We start from the raw sequence: 16,109 nt of genomic DNA, 5'->3' as shown, positions 1-16,109 counted from the left end.
AAAAAGCCTCAAGTCACAGATACTCAGAAAAAAAAAAAAAATCACTCCTGGTTTTAATGAGAATGCATTCCAAGACCTCGATTTCCAACCAAAACAGCAACAATTTCAACACAAGAATGAGTGGAAATAAACACATGGGAAGCACCAGGAGCTTTGGAATACAGAGCCCTGGATATCAGCCCTGAGGTGCAAGAAGGTTTTCCTGCCAATGCAACAGTTTGTTCACACCTGGGATTCACTAGGACCTGGGAATTCTGCCAGGAATGTGCTGATACTGCCTTTTTTGGGGATGTGGAAAGCAGCCCATTAAGCAGCAAACACAACCAGTTTATGCTGTTGATCCCTGCCTGCTCCATTCCCAGCTGGAGTGGGAAGGATGATGCCAAAGGCATCATCCCAACACAGGAGCAGCTCCAGGAATATTGGTCCCACTCCCCACCATACATCCCACAGAGCCTGGCCCAACATTATCCTGCTTCCTAGGAAATTCCCCATTTCCTAAGCCAGGGTCTAGACAGTTCAGTTCCTGCTCTGGATACAGGAGCTGAGCCAGAGCCAAGTGAAGAAAATAAGGAAATTGACATGGCCTCAGTGAGATGTGTTCTCCCAGACAAAACTTTAACCACATGGGGGTGTTTAAAATGCACTTTGCTCATGGCCAAGGTGAATTTTAACCCCCTGCAATGTGAAACTGCTTTTAAATCCAACATCTTCCCTTCTACCTTCTCCTGACATGACACAAATTCCCTCCCATGTTTTTTTTTTCCATTTAATATCCCTGAAAATGCACAACTTTCTCCTCTCCTGGAGCTGAAAGAGCACAAAGTCCCTGGAAATGTAAAACCTTGAGATTTTTCCTTTGCCCCCAGTGCACCCCTAACCCAATCCTGGGTTATATATTGCAGTTTTCCTGCTGTCATCACCCCGTGTTTCCCCATCCATCCCACTCAGTCTGGAAAGGGCAGCACAGCTCCACTTACACCAAGGAGACAGCATTAGACCTGATTTTGTTGATCAGCACAATTAAGGCTCTTTTTTAATCTCCTTCCAGGACTCCAGAGGAAGGCCAAGTACCTGGCAACTCTGATGAGGAATTAAGAGTTCCCAAAGTCTGAAATCCCAATCAGCAATACCTGCTTCAACTGGAAATCCAGGTGCTTGCTTTTCCATCCAAAAACAAAAGGCACCAAACTCAGACAACCCTCAGCCACCACCAGCAGCAAATTAAAAATAAAAAAAGCTTCCCAACAGCACCAAATGAGCAGGATTTGGGATTTAACGTGGAAGGCACCAGCTCAGAATTCAAAGTCCTCGCCAGTCATGTCGATGGCCCAGGCAAACTTCTCCCTCTGGGTCTTGTTGTAGATCCTCTCGATGGGAATCCCGAACTTCTTGCACCTGTGCAGACCACAAGACACCAGTGGGGACCAGTTACCCAGCAGTGGCCTCTCCACTGCATCTCTGGAAGTCTCCAAGGCCAGGTAGGATGGGGCTTGGAGCAACCTGGCACAGTGGAAGGTGTCTCTGCCCATTGAACACCACAACTTTTAAGGTCCTTTCCAACCCAAACCTTTCCATGATTTCCCACCCAAGAGTTACCAAGCCACAGTAATCCTGGGATCCAGGTAATTCAGCTTGGATGTGCCCAGAGCTATTTGCTTGTTCTCCTCCTTGTCCGTGGCCTGGATGTTCATCTTGGCCAATTGCTCCTCCAGCCTCTTCAACAGCTTCTTCTTCTTCTCCACATTGCTGAGGGCAGAGAAGGAACAACACAGAATGTCCCAAAGCCCAGAAATTCTCTGGAAAGGCAGAGTCAAATGTGCTATTCAGCACTAACCTATTTCTCAAGGGTTTGGACCTGGTGAGATGCTTTCTTAATACTAAAAATTAACAATAAAAAATGTAATTTCCACCAACAATGGCAGGCAAACAAAATCCAGCATCCTGGAATGGGTTGCCCAGAGAAGCTGGGGCTGCTCCATCCCTGGAAGTGTCCAAGGGCACATTGTACAGAGCTTGGAGCAACCTGTGAGAGTGGGAAGTGTCCCTGAAGGGAACTATCCCCAAGATCTAAACCATCTTCCAAACTTCCATGGGACAAGAAAGACCCAATCCCAAACATGGGCATTTCTGTTCTGATGGGGTATTGGGACACATCAGCCCCATCCACGGGCCCTCTGGATCCCTCTGCAAGAGAGGATTCCAAGGAAAAGCCACTCACACTTCTGCTTTGGTATCTTTAGTGTCCTTAAACTCATCTTCAGCTTTTTTCACTTCTTCCTGGGCTTCCTCCACTTGTTTCTTCTTGGCATCGATCTGTGAAGGTGAAAAAGTCAGACAACACTTCCAACCTCCCTGAAGGCTTCAGCTTCCTCCCTCTTTTCCTTCGTACACCATCCCTCAATTTCTTACCAACCAATTCCTTACTTCCCAATTTGTCCCTGCAGCATTTTCTGGGCTCTAGCATTTTTTAGCATCTTCTAAAATATCATCCCAGCCCAGATGCCACAAACACTTGGAGATCCTAAATCTGTTTATCTTCTGCACCTGCCTGAGACTGAGGGACTTGTGACAGCACCAGAGCACTCAGAAAAGTCCCAGCCCTTCAGTGGGGTGTGAGCAAAAACTGAGGACAATTAAAAGTGGTAATTGAAGGTATTTTCAAGCTGCTCCTCCTGCAAAAAGACAGGAAAACCGATTTCCCTGATCTTGATCCAGCTGGGCCAGAGCTGCCATCACAAAAGGGCCTCAGCTTGGTTTGAAACAGAGTGATGAAAAATGCCCCAAACTCATAAAAACTCACCCAAATTCTGTGCCAAGTTGCTTCTCCCAGCATTTGAGGTCATCCCATCCCTCTCCACCCCTGGGTTGCAATCCACTACTTCCAGGACATTCCCTGATGTTCTTGACCAAGGTGATTCCTCCAGACATCACCCCAATCCAAAAATAAAATTCAGAGGCCAGATTAGGTCTGGGATCTCTCAGCTGGGTCTGTCTCACCTTTTCCTGGAGGACTTGCATGGACCTGGCAAAGGTTTTTGGTATAGACCTCTGATGGTTGCAGAGGATGGCCACAGCCCTGTTGGCTCGGTTGTAGGACAGGAGCTTTCCTGCAACATTGTCTTCAGCTGCAAAGAAATGAAAACATCACTCTGACTCCATTCCAGGAGTTGGGAAAAGCAGGGAATACAGCAGAAGGAAAGGCAAACAAGTTGCTGTCACATTCTCTTTCCAGGGAGAGCAATAATGGTTGTGGGAATTGGGGAAGGACAATTGAGCATCACAATCTGGTGCTGTGACTCATCCCTCACGTACCCAAGGAGGCAGAAATAGTGCAACCAACCAGCAACACAAGGAAAAGAGGGAAAAATATTCCCATCCTGGCCATCAGTTAGTCAGAGTATCCCCAAGGTCAACATTTCTCACTTACCAACCTCCCCCACTCACTGCTCACCCCCATATGTCACTCCCGCCCCACTATGTGGAGCATCACCTGCCCAGGCGGGATATGGGCAGGTTTAGGGATCCCAAGGCAATGGATGGACATTCCTGAGCCCTTTGGTCCCAGCCATGCTCTGGTGACACCACAACCCCTGGAACTCACGGTTGGTGAGGGCCTTGAGCTGCTCCTGCAGGGTGATGGAAGCGTTGTAGGTCCTGAAGACTTTGGCTGTCAAACCGTCCATGAGGTCCTGGAGGTGCTTGTTCAGGAAGGTTGTCTGGAGGAGGGAAAAACAGGGAAAAGCGTAGGGAAACTCACATTAGGGATTCTAGTGGTAGGACAAGGAGGAATGGCTTCAAAACTACAAAGGGTTTGATGGGATATTGGGAAGGAATTCTTCCCTGTGAGGCTGTGATGCCTTGGAATAGAATTCCCACAGAAGCCGTGGTTGCTCCATCCTTGGGATTGTTCAAGGCCAGGTTGGATGGAGCTTGGAGCAACCTGGGATAGTGGGAGGTCCCTGCCCACAGCAGGGCTTTGGAACTTGACAATCTTTAGGGTCCCTTCCTACCCAAACCATTCCACGATTCCACAAAGTAACAGAATAAGCAGAAGCTGGGACAAATCTCTTTTTAGACCATCTTCTGTCTAAGCAGCCAAAATTAGGCATTAACAAAAAATTAAATCCTGCAGCTTGTAGAGCTACTTGTGGGATCAGGTCATCATCTACCCAAAACTGGCCTAAAATTCCACCTAAATCCACAAAAAAATCTCTCTAGAAGTCAACAATTTCTGCCCACCTATGTCCAAGAGGACACACATCGGCACCTGGGGACTGCTTTAGTGGTGGATCAGGCAGTGCTGGGTTAATTCTTGGATTTGATGATTTTCGAGGTCTTTTCCAAACAATCATTCCTCACCTCACACCCAATATCACATCCCTGTTCTACAGAGAACATGGAGCTGCTCCATCAATCCCATATCCCATGCTGAGGAAGATGAGGGAGGAGGTTTTTCCAGGAGGGAAGGCAGCACATCCCCCTCCAGCAACCTCTCCCACTTCTGTGGAGCCCTAATGAGGTGCAAAGGCATCAAAAAGCTGAGATCTGGTACCTCCAGTAATTCCCCAAAATGTGGGTAGACTTTCCCAGGCTAAAAAAAAGCCCAAGTGGGTGAGTTGAAGAAGGGAAGGAGCAGGAACCCAGCTCCTCAGCAGGGACACATGGAAGCGATGCAAAAGGAGGCTGGAAAACCTCAAAAGGTGTTCAAACAATGACAGTGGTGTCCCCAGAGAGCAGAGAGGTAAAATAAAGCAGAGGGATGACCACCAAAGGTGGCCAAGGGTGCCATGGTTTGGCTTCTCCTCCATCAGGGCCACCAGTACTGTCTGAAAAGCTCTGAGGTGACAACTCACATTGAGGTGCTCAAAGAGGTCATCGCTGGGGTCCTTGTTCTTCATGAACAGCTGCAGGTTCTTGAACACCTGAAGAGGGAGAAAGGACAGCCCTGGTCATGGCCAAGGAATGAACTGCTCCCAGACATCTCCCTCATCTCTCTCCTCCTCCAGATGGACTCTGATTCACCCTCGTGTTGGCACATCCCACCATCCTTCTCAACTTCAAAGTGCCATTGCGTGTTCCCTCCCATCTTTCCCATAGGTGCCACTGGGTGTTCCCTCTCATCTTTCCCATCTCTGACATTCCAGTTCCTCCATAAACACCATTAACATCCTTTTTCCAATGGACAAAGGAAAATTATTTCATATAAATGGAGACATTTCAAGTCCTGAAGCACACGAGCCATCTGAGGGTGCTCCAGCAAGAGGTGGGACTTCTCCCTCATGGTTCATGGGGTAGAACAACCTCGGAAGCTCCATCCCAAAATTTCTCCCATTCTCCAGGGTTAAAGCACATCTTGGTAACAGGATTTGGGACTGATAAACATTGAGGGAAACCAGACAACCAAGCACTCCCTCTATTCCTGCCCCCCTCACCGGCTTCTCCACGGACACTTTGTTGTAGTAACGGACGGAGTCTTTCCCAAGGAAGTCAAATTCCACCACGTGCTCCTGCCCATCCAGCTGGGGGTGCAGCTGGATGTGCTCCACACGCAGGGAGCAGCAGCCGACCGTGTCCGCAGTCTCCCCTTCCTCCTTCTCATTCCCAGCTCGCAGGGCCAGCTGGAAAGAAAATAAGGAGTCATCCATCCTGTGCCATTCCACCTGAATTTTCCTTTGCCAGGTTGTTAAAGTGCATCAGGACTAGAGGAGGCCGGATCATCTCCATCTATAGATTCACAGAATGATTTGGAAGGGACCTTCAGGATCATAAAATTCCAACCCCCTGCCATGGGCAGGGACACCTTCAACTAGGGACAATTTTCATTTTCTACACCTCTAGAAATATTAGAATCCAGGCTGGATTGGGCTTGGAGTCACCTGGTCAAGTGGAAGGTGACCCTGCCCATGACAGGGGGTTGGAATGAGATGGCCTTGAAGGTCCCATCCAACCAAACCATTCCAGGATTCCATAATCATCCCCAGATTCCTCATGTGGAGCCAACCCTGGGTGGCAGAACCAGCAATCACCAAAAAACTACATGGTGGGGTGGATCAGGGAAGTGAATTCCCAACTTCCATGTGGATGGAGGACCCAGGGTGAGGCTGTGGATACCTTATCAATGAAGTAGAGGGCCACTGCTCTTTGCCTCTTCTTTATCTCCTTGGATTTCCAGTCTTTCCTGTACTGAGCCCGGATTGTGTGGACAACATCCTTTAGGCGCCGAGCTACCTCATATTTCTGCCAATCCTTCTCCCCCTGGAATGGGAAACCAGGATATTTTCCATTCTGAGCCCCATCTTTATTCCACCCCTACCAGTCAAGTCCTGCTCTAGAAACACCTCCAGCATCTGAATCCTGCCCAAACCCCACTGTTTTCTTGGGAAAAAACCCATGAAGGGAATAAACTGGAAAAGAAACAGCTCATCCAGGGTTTCTGTGCCCTCTGCTGGCCGTGCTGGATCTGGATTCAGGCCAAGTCAGGGTGTTCTCCACCAGCCAGAGCATGGCAAAGACCAAGCAGTCAAACCATGGCCAAAGGTGGCTCCTTGGACACCAATGTGGACTGATGCAGCACTTGCTCAGTTGTGTCCACCTGGGCAGCATTCCCACTTTCCCTGGGCCTTTGGAAACAGCCTTAAATCTCCTTTCTCTTCCCACAAAGTTAAATCCCATCTCTTCCTGCCCTCCACTTCTTGGTAGAAATTAACCCAACTCTGGTCCCTGTGGATCTTCTTAGCCCCTGTGGATCCTTCCAACCCCCATCTGGCCTCCAACAGCCTTCCCTGGACACACAGGAGCAAAGTGGCACCAGGATCACTCTGCCAGGAGCAACCCATTCCTTGGAATAAGCCTGAGGCTTCACAATCACCTGTCCTTTCCCTCATTTTGTTTATCCACTTTTAAGAGAAGGGCAAGAAAGGGAAAGAAAAAAAAAAATCTTTTGATACTCCATATCCTGGCTTTCACAGATTTTTTTCACCTGACCAAGGGCATTATTCCAACCTTCAGCTTTGAGCTGGGATTCAGCATGATGTACTTCAAGGTGTTCTGGATGTTCTCTGTCCACGAGGCCAGCCAGGTGACCGTGTTGTCAAAGCGCACCTCCTTCCACTTGTGACCTGCTGGGGGTTCAGGAATCTTGGAATCCCTGTGGGAAGAGCAGGATTAGAACCCTCAGACCATGAAAAATGAAGTTTCCAGTGAGCCAAAGATTGAGAAAACATGGAAACCACCTAGAAATACTCCACAACATGGAATCATTAAAGTTGGAAAACCCCTCCAAGACCAAGTCCAACCATGAACTGGCACTGTCAGGAGCACCAAACCACATCCCCAAGTGCCACATCTACACAGCTTTCACATCCCTGCAGGGCTGGTGACTCTATCACATCCCTGGGCAGCCCTTCCAGTGCCAAACAACCCTTTCTGTGGAGATGCTTTCCCTAATATCCAACTTAAACCTCCTCTGGCACTACTTGACAACCTTTCCTCTCCTACTACATTTTTTTTTTTCCTGGGAGAAGAAGCCAAGCGCTAGCTGGCTCCAGCTTCCTGTCAGGGAATTTTAGAAGGTCCCCCCTGAGCCTCCTTTTCTCCAGGCTGAGCCCTTCCAGCTCTCTCAGCTGCTCCTGGTGCTCCAGACCCTTCCAAAAACCAGGTGTTTATTGTTTGGATGCTGGGAACAACTGGAAAACTTGCTGGACTTGTGGGGAATGTTTTGAGCCAAGGTCTTCAAATGGAGCGGCTAAGACCACTCCAGCTCACAAAACTCAGAGGGAAAAATACTCTCAGGATGTGGAAAACAGGGATTTTAAAAAATGGAAAGACCCAACTCTGGGCAGAGGAAGTGCCCAGCTCCCCCCAGTCCCAAGGGAAGCCCCAGGAGCTCAGCACTTCCAAGGACAACCCACTTGCTGCAGTTGATGATGACATCTTCTGGCATGATCCTCTTCTTCAGCATCCCCATTTTGGGGTGCTCCCCACGGCCACGGAAGAGCCCTGGAGGTTCAGTTTTGAAGTTGCCAATCTTCTCCCGGTGCCCATCCAGGATGCAGTATCCATATTCCTCCTGGATCTTATCTGCCGCCTCCTTCAGCTTCTGAAACCAGGACAGCACCAAAAAAATCAGAATGGTTTGGACTGGAAAGGATCTTTAGCATTCCAACCAAGAAGCCTAAGTGCTGTCATTCCCTTGGAAAAGTCCACAGTCCTCTGGACAGGGAAGGACTCTAAAACATGACCCAAGGATGACTGGTGCTCTGCAAAGCCATGGAATGTGCAGATCTGCTGATAAAATTCAGGAAGAAGGAGGTGATGGCCATGGAGACAGAGCTGGATTAAAGAAGTCCAAGCTCAGAGCACAACACCAGGAAGACAAAATTCCCAAAACATGTCATAGGAACCAGTCCTCACCTGCTTCTCCTCCTTAGGAAGCGCTTTCCGGGCCTCATTTTTGTCCACAAAATATTTATGGATCTCTCCAAAGTCACATTTGTCCAGGTCTTTGATTATTTCTTGCTCTTCTGAGGTCATTTCCTGGGAAAGAGATGAGAGGGGCTGGGAAAAGCCAGGAGGGAAAACTATTTCCACATGGAGCTGCTGCTTGTTCCTGTCCTTGGAAAAGGGAATAGAGGTCCATTTTTTGAAAAAAGACAGCCAGTTCTGGGGTGGAAGAACCTAATATAGAATAAAGTCCCCAAACACAACTGCAGGGACAGCACCAAATATATTTCAGAGGTATAAACATTCCTTGGAAAGAGTTTAGGGTTGTTTTGGGATCAGAGGTCATTCTTTTATTCCTTTGGTGTCCCAAACTGTTTTTGGAGCTGTTTGCAAGATCCACCACCTGTACCCATCGCTAAAACTTAGAGGGAGCACAGTAAGCAAATCCCAGCCCAAACCCACAAAAAAAACCCATGGAAATAAATCAGCATTTAGAACCTCGCAATTATAAATAATTATAAATAATGAACAAATCCCCCCCATTCCCTCCATCCCACACCACAGCCTGGGGCTGATAGGTTTGATGGATATCAAGGAGCCCTCCCAGGGAAGGTACCTTCCTCCAGTCGTGGAAGAAGTTGTTCTGGAAGATCTCCTTGGTGGTGTACTCGTGATCCAACATTTTGGCATAAAATGTGGCAATTTCCTCCGTGGCCAGGCTCAGCTTCAATGGTTTTCCTGGGAAAAGAGAGGTAGGGACACCTTCCACTAGACAAGGCTGCTCCAAGCCCTGTCCAACTTGGAACACTTCTAGGGATGGGGCAGCCACAGCTTCTCTGGGCAGAATCTTGGAGTATTTCTTAGATTTTCTAAGGATCTTGAATCATTTCTTGAAAGCCACCATCCCCTCCTGAGCTCTTTGGCCAGAGAAATACACAAAAAAACAAGGAATATCTTGGTTCATCCTAGTAATTACTTGGGAATAACTTTTTTTGTTTAGGAAAAAGTCCTTTGTAGATGTCCAGGGAATGGTTGATTCCTACTCTAACCTTTTTTTTTTTGGGATTTTTGGACTGAAGGGAATGGAGCCCTGGAGCAGCTCCATGACAACCATAAACACCAGCTCATTCATGGGCCCTTCCTACTTGGGGTTGTTGCCTTTCTACAAACACTTTTCCATCCAGGAACGGTGACATTTTTTAGGAAAAAAAGTCAACATCAAAGATCCCAAATTCCAAAGCCACCAGCTCAGACCCACAACACCTCAAAGATCACAGAGAAGGTCCAAACCCTGTCAAGGCTCTTCCTCATGGAGCCAAAATCCCTGACAGCCCCATGGATGTCCCAGCTGTGCCCACTGGTGCTGCCAGGCACCTCCTTTTCCCAAAGTGGCCTTTTTCCTACTGCAAAAAAAAAAAGTATGGGAAGCCCCAGGAAACTGAGGAACACCAAGGGAATGTGATCCCTTTCCATCTCCACCATCCCTGGGCTGACTCTCAGTGTCCTTATTTCCCCCTCCCTTTGGTCCATCAGAAATGAGTTCAGGGATGAATTGAGAGCAGGGAATGGCAGGAAACCCAGTGGGAATGTCAGGAAAACACAGAGGCAGCAAAAGCCTGGATCTGTCCTGCCAGTGACACCCTCCATTGTTCTAAGGTGATGTGAGGTGGCCCTTGGGAGATGAGAAGTCTGGAGCAGCCCAGCCAAATCTTTGGATGTGTCAGTCCCTGAGGCCAGGGATCAGTAAAATCCCATTTTTCCAGCTCATTGGAAAACATGGACGAGCTGACAAAGCTGAAACCCGAAATGCAGCTTAATGAGAAAGAACAGCAATTAGGATCAGCTCCCCAAAACCCCCATAATTCCAACCACGTGTAATACCCTCCAGCTTGAACCCATGGCTTTTCCAATGGGATATTCATCTTCCTGAAGGAGAAGACACCACCCCAAGCCCCAGGTCCCATCACAGCTGTACCATCGTAATAAAACTGCACATCCTTGGGCAGGGGCTCGTAGGGGGGCACAAAGTAGGGCCCTCGGTGCTCCAGCTGCATCCATTTGACTCCATCTTCCTTCTTCTCCTCTTCCCACCTGAAAAAGACACACAGAAGTCCATGAGAATATCCCAAATCTGGCATCTGGCGCCTCCTCCCAAGGTGACACTGAGAAAATGCTCAGAGCAGTGACAGCTGGCACAAATTCCGGGTGAAAACCCATCTTCTTTGCCACTGCCTCAGCTTCCCTGTTCTTTAAAACAAGGAACACTGGAATGGAATCCATGAAATTGAAGTGTGGTGACATGGAGGAACGCAAGGGGGGAGTGAAGAGATCCTACAAGTCACCTCATTCCAACTCCTTTCCATGGGCAGGGACACCTTCCACTAATCCAAACCCCATCCAACCCAAGGAATACTTCCAGGGATGGGGCAGCCAGGGCTTCTCTGGGAAACCTATGCCTCATAAATATTTATAACTTTGATTTTAATGCAAATAAAATCTTAAGGAATCTTTCCCCTGCAGGAGAAAATGGGATTTTTAAAGCCACTTCAAGTTTTAACTGTGAGGATTTAAAAAACAGCAACAAAAATTACAGTAAAATTAAATTTAAAAATTAAAAAAAAAAGTCAAAAAATCCAACTGAAAAAGCAGGAGCAGGACTCTAAAAAGAGGGGTAAAACCACATGTTAGGGTCAGAGGAAGAGTGTTGGTGACAGCAGGGAACAGACAGGGATCTGTGTCCCACAGCCAGGCTGGCACTGGTCCCTTAAGCCCAGCATCTCCAGGAAAAGAAAAGTCAGGGATTTCTGGGAAAACACAGCAAGATTCCACACAGAGAAAGCAAAGTTCCTGTTTCTTGCTCAGCAATGCCCCAAAAGTTATTTGTGGGTTTTTTTTTTTCCTCCCCATGGGAAGCAGAGTGGAATAAATCCATGGTATCCAAAGGCACATTTTGCCAAAAAACAGAGGAAATGAAATAGTCGAGGAAAACCAACAAACACCAGGAATTTGGGCTGAAAGTATCGGAGAAAGGCAGCATCAGGATCATTCTGTGATCATCTCTCTTCCCAAAATTCTGGGATCCCAAAATCCTGCAGAGCATCCCCCACACTCACCTTGCACAGCACCCCGAGCCCTTCCAGAGGCCAAGGAGGGTGACACATGGGAATTTCCTCATGGGAAATGTAGTTGTGGATAACTTTTTGGGATTGGATTCCTACGTACCAGCCTCCATGCCGGGATCCAGCCATTCCAAACAAGGCATTGATTAGGAAAAAATACATAAAATCTTATTTTTCACGTCACCCTGGATCCTTCAAGGGCCACCTCAAAGCTCCAGGTATCCAGGGATATCCCTATCTGGGATAACAGCTCCTCCCAAATCAGGGTTTGCCACGGGCTCCCAAAAAGCATCCCAAAGATTCTCCTGCTCTGTCCCAGACCTTGGGGAGATCTGGGAGAGAGTGACACCAAGTGGTTGAAGTCACACTTCCAAAAAATATTCCAGCAGCCACATTCCACATCCTTTCCTATAAAGTACCTGCCTGGATCATCCCAAATCTGCTGGAGAAGGAAGTGGGGAAGGAATTCAGACTCTCTACAGCTCCCTCATAGAGGTGCTGCTGTCTTGGAAATATTATTATTATTACTACTACTATTATTACTATTACTTTTATTATTATTATTTCCTTCCAATAATTATGAGCTTCTCTCTTCCCAGGATGGGCACCAAGAAAATCATTGGAGGAGAAAAAAATATTACAAATTTTAAAATAAAATAATTATGATACAAATCTTGCTGCGCATTCCAGACCTTCCCTGATCTCTCACCCATTTCCAAGAGTGGTGAGTTCAAGGCTCAAGGGAATATAGGAAAATAGACAAAAAACAGGAATTTTCATTGTTTTGCCCCACAAAATAAAATTAAAATCCCAATCCCAGGGTTAGACCTGCCAAAGGCACGCTGGAATTTACCATTTCCATTTGTTTTCTGCCTCTTTTTCTTCTTCCTTCTGTTTTTTAGTCTTTTTATTGTTCTTTTCTTCCTCTTTCTTTTCTTCTCCTTCCTTAGATTTCCTTTTCCCAGTTTTCCCTGGAGTTTCCTCCTCTTCACTCTTTAGCTCCATCTCTTTTGTTTCTCCCTCTGGTTTCTTCTTCTTTTTTTCCCTCTTTTTCTCTGTCACTGGAACATCTCCCTTCTCTTCATCCTTGTCCTCCTTCACCTCCTGCCCCATCCCTGCACTCCCAGTCTCTCCCAATCCTTCCTCCCCTTTCCCATCCACCTCTTCCTCCTTCTCAATTCCTTTTCCATTTCCACTTCCCGTTCCCACCCTCTCCTCCTCCTCTTCACCTCCTAGTCCTTCCTCTCCCTCCTCATCTTTCTCCATCTCTTGCTCCTCTTCCAGCAATTTTTCCTTCTTCACTTTCCTCTTCCCCAACTTTTCCACCCCCTTCACCTTCCCCCTGCTTTGCTTCTTTGCTTTCCCCTTCTCCCGCTTTTTTTTCCCATCTTCCCATCCCAGGCTGCTGTTGCTTCTCTGTTTTTTGGCTCTTCCCTGTCCCCCTTCCCAATTCCTGCCTTCCTCCCCCTCCTCCTCCTCAATGCCATCCACCAAATTCTCAAATTTATCCTTCCTCCCTCTTTTTCTCTTCAGTCTCATTTCCTGCTTATTTTCCTCCTGTTTCTTCCCTCCTTTTCTCTTCAATCCCTTTTTCTGCTTGTTTTCCTCATGTTTCTTCCTTCCTTTTCTCTTCAATCCCTTTTCCTGCTTGTTTTCCTCCTGTTTCTTCCCTCTTTTTCTTTCTGGGGCTTGGGAATCCTCTTCCTGTTGTGGGAGAGGGGGATCCAGCTCCTTCACCTCACTCTCCCTCACAGCTGTGAGCCCCAGATCCCTCTCCAAAGGATCTCCAGAGGGGGATGCAACCCCACCAGCAACACCTTCACTTGGGACCTGTGGGAAGCAGGAGTAAAGGGAAGAGATGTTGGGAAAGGAGAGAGGTTATCCCAAATCCCCAGTGAATGGTGGAGATGCAGGATTAGGTTCAGGGGGTGATATTCCCCCCCAGTTTTCCTACCCCAATTCCATTCTGGGTCTCCAAGTGCTGCTCTCCCACTGCAGGTCCTGTTCTTTGGGCTTTATCCTGGGACCTACAACGACATCACAGCCAATTCTCACCACCAGCATTCCCCTCTTCCATCCCAAATCAGGGAATGGCTCCCTCATTTCCCTCCAACCATGGCAGCACCACAGATGGAGATATCCCATGGAGGCAGCAGGGAATGACCCCAAGCTGGATTTTATGGGATGAGGAAGCTCAAAGGAGCAGAACCACAAGGTCTCCAGATAAAACAGGGGAGGTCCTAAGGAAATATTCCCAGAGAAACCTCAGGAGAAAAGGTTTGGCAGCACCAATAGCACAAAGGAAGGGATCGGGCCAAGCATGGACATGCTGGAAAAGGAGACAGATGGGACACAATTCCTGGGACTGTGGGGATGATTCCAGTGGGGAATGGGCAGGGGAGGAGCCTCATAAACACAGCAGGACAAGGAGTGTCTAGATCCATGATCTCCACATCCATATGCGTGAGGAATCCAGCAGTGTTTCCCCGCTCAGCAGAGAGCTCAGGTGAATCTTTGGGAATTCTGTGGGATTTCCAACCCTTATAAGGCTCCAACCTGCCCCTATAATTTCTCCCAAGGCTTCTTTGAGCCAGGCAGGGGGTTGTGAGTCTTCAAGGTGTTCATATTTCAGAAAAATCAAGCAAAATAAGAATGAGGAAAGAGCAGCACAGCCTAAACTTATGTCTCCTAGGCTGAGCCTAAAACTCCAAAGGGTGGATTTAGGTGGCGTATTAAGAAAAAATTCCTCATTGAAAGGGTGGTCAAGCACTGGAAGAGGCTGTCCAGGTGGGATCACCATCCCTGGAAGTGTTCCAAAAACCTGTGGATAGGGTGTTTTGGGCCATGGTTTAGTGGTGATCTTGGATATTTTTTCCAGCCCTAAGAACTCCATGAGTTTAATTCTGAGGTAATGGTGTCCCTTTCCCACAGGGAAACCTGGGGCTTTCCCTTCTGGGTCATTGTCTCCTCCCAAATAAATCCTCTGGTCCATCCTAGCTAAGTCTGGAGCTAAGCTCAAGCCACATTCCCTGCTTTCCCCAGATCCATTCCCTGCTTTCCCCAGTTCCTGGATCCTCCAGCAGGAACCCTTAGGAAGCACAGCCAGCTGCCCTGATCCTTCCCAAAAAAAGAGTTGGAAATCCAGTTTCCTCCTCCCAAGCAGGACAAAGATTGCTCTTCCTGGACTTCCAAATAGAGAAGAGCCACAATTCCTGTTTCTAGCCAAAATACACTGCAATTTCTGCAACAGAAAGCGTGAATTTTGGCCCTTTTCCATAAATTAATCTTGGCAGATAATTAATTACCAGGCTGTAGAACATCAAAGCAAGGAAAACCTTTGGGCTGGCTTGGGATGGAAAAACGTTCCCCAATAAAAAAAAAAAAAAAAAAGAGCCAGATGCTTTTTTTCCTCACTGTTACACAATCCCTCTAAACTCCTTAGGGAAAATCATCCTGCAAAACACCCTCAGCCCCTCCAATCCCATTGGCAGGGAGCAGATCCAAGAGTCAGAAGGCAAAATTCCAGCACCTTTTGGGATCAGCTCCTTCCTCCCAAGGTTTTATTAGAGGCCTCTCACTGGGAATTTTTAACAGGCAGAGAGGATTAACCAGCTTTAGGAATTCTGCTTCCTATCTCTGCCAGGATCTAGAGGGAAAGGACAGCCTTTTCCCAGGATTTGGGAGGGTGGTTGTTCCCACCAGGACTTCCCCAAATTTATGTAGGAATGTGCACCTGAGCGATCACACCCTGCTGACTGAGGAGGGTGGATGGGGCTGGAACTTCCCTCTCCACCCTCAAATCCCAGGACTGAGCCTGAAATTCCACTTGGGATTGGTTTTGGAAAGCTTTAAAGTCGTTGAAAACACCAGGATGTGGAGAAGCTGCTCCAGGAAAGCAGCAGCAATCCAGGAGGGAAAACCAGGATTGTGCAGCTCCACAGGGAAGAGAAGAAAAAGGACAAAATTCCAGTTCCCTGGAAGAAAAATAATCCAAAAAATGACTCAACTCACCTGGAAGAACCTTCCAGCTCCACTGCTGGCCCTTGAGAGGAGGTTGCTTTGGTCTCCTCCTAGAAAATATCAAGGATTTGGGAAAGGTTCCCTGGCACAGGTACCCCAAAGCAGCATCACCCCCAAACCAGCACTTTTCCCTCCCTCAGCCCCCTTGGCTGGAATCCAGGAACCCAAAATAACAGGTTTTCCCAAGTTTGGAGGTTTTATGTGGTTAGGAAATCCCTGGTTTCCTTCCAACAGCACAATAAAAGAATTTTATGGATAAATATAGGAAAACTCCCAGCCCTCCTCAACCACCTGCTCATTGGAAGCGCTGCTGAGAGAGGAATCCAGGGAACAGAAGGGATGGGAGGGCTCCAAAATAAAGATGGATCAAATTCCAGGTGCTTGGAAGATTAAATCACCATTGCAGCAGATGGCAAGAGGGAAAGAGAGGTGGGGAGCAAAGCAACGGGGTGGGAGATACAATAAGGATGAGCAGAAATCAAGGTAAAAGAAAAAAAAATACAGAAAATGGGGATAGGAGCTAAA

The 16,109-nt window shown here is 47.6% G+C and overlaps 1 protein-coding gene across 1 annotated transcript; it reads right to left on the bottom strand.

The window, feature by feature from the left end:
* Positions 1-1,295: 1,295 nt before the first annotated feature.
* Positions 1,296-10,532, bottom strand: TOP1MT (DNA topoisomerase I mitochondrial; the record flags this gene model as incomplete). Its single annotated transcript, XM_084208828.1, has 13 exons — positions 10,421-10,532; positions 9,062-9,183; positions 8,416-8,538; positions 7,914-8,101; positions 7,006-7,150; positions 6,115-6,258; positions 5,436-5,621; positions 4,857-4,925; positions 3,605-3,719; positions 3,001-3,128; positions 2,222-2,316; positions 1,600-1,749; positions 1,296-1,398 (listed from the first exon to the last, which is right to left on the bottom strand). The coding sequence occupies exons 1-13, from the start codon at positions 10,497-10,499 to the stop codon at positions 1,296-1,298; spliced, it is 1,647 nt and encodes a 548-aa protein (XP_084064954.1). The 5' UTR covers positions 10,500-10,532.
* Positions 10,533-16,109: the final 5,577 nt, after the last annotated feature.

The sequence above is a fragment of the Fringilla coelebs genome (assembly GCF_963513975.1).
Source record: "Fringilla coelebs genome assembly, chromosome: 1".
NCBI lineage: Eukaryota > Metazoa > Chordata > Aves > Passeriformes > Fringillidae > Fringilla > Fringilla coelebs.
The sequence above is the reverse complement of the archived record's forward strand: the minus strand, read 5'-3'. Positions and strand labels throughout refer to the sequence as shown.